The sequence below is a fragment of the Myotis brandtii genome, unplaced genomic scaffold (genome assembly GCF_000412655.1).
Source record: "Myotis brandtii unplaced genomic scaffold, ASM41265v1 scaffold691, whole genome shotgun sequence".
NCBI classification, from domain to species: Eukaryota; Metazoa; Chordata; class Mammalia; order Chiroptera; family Vespertilionidae; genus Myotis; species Myotis brandtii.
This window is the reverse complement of record NW_005370704.1, coordinates 334335-337311: the sequence shown is the minus strand read 5'-3', so window position 1 is coordinate 337311 and position 2977 is coordinate 334335. Positions and strand designations below refer to the sequence as shown.

The following is a 2977-nucleotide window of genomic DNA, read 5'->3' as shown; positions in this document are numbered from 1 at the left end:
AGGCAGCACCTGCTGCTGCGGAGGCCCGTCCCGGCCGCCTAGTAGGCAAAGAAGTCGGGGAAGATGCTGTCCACCTCGTCCCGGAAGGTCAGGCTGGGGCAGCCCACATCTCCAGGTGGCTCCAGGCCGGGGCCCCAGAGGGGGCACTACTGTCTCTGCCCTCGGGGGGCCCTGGAAGGAGACAGTGCAGGTGCCGGGCGGGGGAGTGGGCAGAGGCCCATCCCTGCCCACCCACTCAGAAGCCCTTTGCCCACCGATGAGATGGCACCGCGAGGGGCCAGGGCTGACTTCGGGCCCACACTTGCCGGCCCCGCTCAGGGCCCAGGAGGACCCGTGGGGCCAGGCCCAGGTGGCGTTTCCTACACACACTGAACCCACAGACACTCCGCTCAGCACAAGCCCTCGTGCCCTCGTGGGGACGCAGTCTAGACAGAGGGCACCAAGGCCGACGCACGGGACACACACCCAGCCCAGCCGCACTCACACACACACTCACAGACACACTCACACTCACACACACACTCACAGACGACACACACAGACACACACAGACACACTCACACACACACACACTCATGCTCACACACACACACACTCATGCTCACACACACAGATTCATGCTCACACACACTCTCACGCTCTCACACACTGAGACACACTCACATACACGCTCACACTCATAAACACGTTCACACACGCATACACACATGCTCACACACACGTGCTCTCTCTCACTCAGACACTCCCACAGGCACCTTCCACTGCCCCAGCCCAGGAGACCCAGGAGCTCAGGCACAGGGACCCGGTGTCACCCTGCAGGCTGGGCCCGGTCACTCTCCCACCGTCCCAGCCCCGCGTCAGGAGGGCCGAGGCCCACAGCCGGCCCAGATGGGGGTAGGAGGCCGCCCGCGTCCCCACTCACCCAGACACCACTCGGGACTGGCGCTCAGCAGCAAGGACGGCCCGTCCTCCACTCCACATGTGGGCACGGACCTGGGTGGCAAGGAGACCCCACCCTGAGTGCCTTAGTCAGAGGAGAGTGTTTTCAAAAACACACGTCAGAAGCCACAGGGCCCGGCCTGGCTGACCTGGCCTAGGCAGCCACACAGTGAGGGAGCGAGGGGAGCACCTTCCCGTGGCAGGCCTGGAGGGCGCACACACAGGCAGCACATTCATGTGGGCACACATGTGCACACACAGGCGGGCACACATAGGCAGCACACACATGTGCACACACAGGCAGGCACACGTATGCGGGCACACATAGGCAGCACACACATGTGCACACACAGGCAGGCACACGTATGCGGGCACACATAGGCAGCACACACATGTGCACACACAGGCAGGCACACGTATGCGGGCACACATAGGCAGCACACACATGTGCACACACAGGCAGGCACACGTATGCGGGCACACATAGGCAGCACACACATGTGCACACACAGGCAGGCACACGTATGCGGGCACACATAGGCAGCACACACATGTGCACACACAGGCAGGCACACGTATGCGGGCACACATAGGCAGCACACACATGTGCACACACAGGCAGGCACACGCCCGCAGGGGACCCACCTGGTGCCGGGCATCGCAGCCTGGGTAGTCTCCTCTGTCAGGGGCCCGGCCAGGCCCAGGCAGCTCTGAGCCTCTTCGCTCACCAGCGGGGAGGTCGGCTGCCAGGAGCAGGGAGGCCAGGCTGGGGGCGGCCTCAGGACCTGGGAGGGACTCGGGCCTGGGGTCCAGGGTGCCAGACCGGAGGTCCCTATGAGAGAAGTGAGGGCTGGGCCAGCCTTCCCCCCCGGGGAGCGGCCTCCCCTGAAGACCTCAGCCCTGCCCAGGACGGGGCTCAGAGCAGAGGCAGGCAGGTGACCAGGTAACCAGGTGAACGCCCAGAGGGAGGCACCTGACGCCTGCGGCCAGGGAGGCTTCCTGGAGGCGGTGCCCACCTGGCCTCAGGCCAGCCTGTGGGGCTCGGACCTGGAGACGCCCGTGCTGCCGCCCCCCCTCCACGTGCCCGCAACCCCTGACCTGGCACCACCCTCACAGCAGCTCCCTGAGCGGCCTCTCCACCCTGTGTCCTCTGTGCGGGTCCTGCAGCTCCCTGGTGGCCCCCGTCTGCCCACAGCAGACCCCCCCTCGGTGGGCACACTCAGGGAGTGGGAAGGCGCGGTCTCGCCTCCGTGGCACTTGGGCACAACGACACACGGCAAACGCATGTGGGCAGCTTAAATGCTGCCACCAGCGGCCACGGTGCAAAGAGTGACAGACAGCTGGGCAGGGTCCAACATGAGGGGGACGCAGGCCTCAGGGCACCCTGTGGGCTTGGGGGGGGACAGGAAACGAAGGCCCCATGTGGGGGAGGGAACAGCCTGGGGTCCATGACTCACTCCTACAGAACAGAGAAGCCAAGGAGCTGGCAGAGCGGGGGCTGCTCTCGGGGAGCCGGACACAGGGGTGAGGAGGGGTGAGCGGGTGCAGCAAGTCCATGTCCCCGCACTTTCTGGGGGACCTGGGACCGTGCTTGTGCGTCACACTCACCAGGGAGGACTGCTGGCCTGTCCAGCGCCTCGGCCAGCCCCGTGGGGGCCTTGCCCTGGTCCACACCGGTGGTCACACCGCTCGGGGGGTCCTGTGGCCTGGACGGTGCAAAGACAGGGGTCTCTGGACAGCCTGCACCCACTGCCCGGGGGCCCCAGCCGGGCAGGGGAGGGGCCCTCACATGGTGCCTGGTGCTCCCGTCCCGGGGTCCGATGCATCTGCGGGGGTCTGGCTCCCCAGGGCCAGCTGCCACTTGTGCCAGTCCTCCTGGGAGGGGCCGAGAACCTGGCACGGAAATAAACGCGAAAATCACCACGGACGTGGGCACGGGGGACCCGCAGGGAGAGTGGGCTGCCCGGCCCGGGTCCACCCTGAGCACAGACCCTGGTCCTCAGCCCGGGGCCAGGAAGGTGGGGGCCGTGCCACCACG

The 2977-nt window shown here is 66.3% G+C and overlaps 1 protein-coding gene across 1 annotated transcript in view; it reads right to left on the bottom strand.

Annotated features, from left to right (window-relative positions):
• Positions 1 to 88: 88 nt before the first annotated feature.
• Positions 89 to 2977, bottom strand: part of SOHLH1 (spermatogenesis and oogenesis specific basic helix-loop-helix 1) — a 13533-nt gene continuing 10644 nt past the window's right edge. The window contains exons 4-8 of the mRNA XM_014529665.1: positions 2729 to 2832; positions 2548 to 2645; positions 1585 to 1771; positions 923 to 993; positions 89 to 171 (exon numbers count right to left, since the gene is read on the bottom strand). Of these exons, the coding sequence (XP_014385151.1) occupies positions 89 to 171; positions 923 to 993; positions 1585 to 1771; positions 2548 to 2645; positions 2729 to 2832 (543 nt within the window). The remainder of the gene's footprint in view (positions 172 to 922; positions 994 to 1584; positions 1772 to 2547; positions 2646 to 2728; positions 2833 to 2977) is intronic.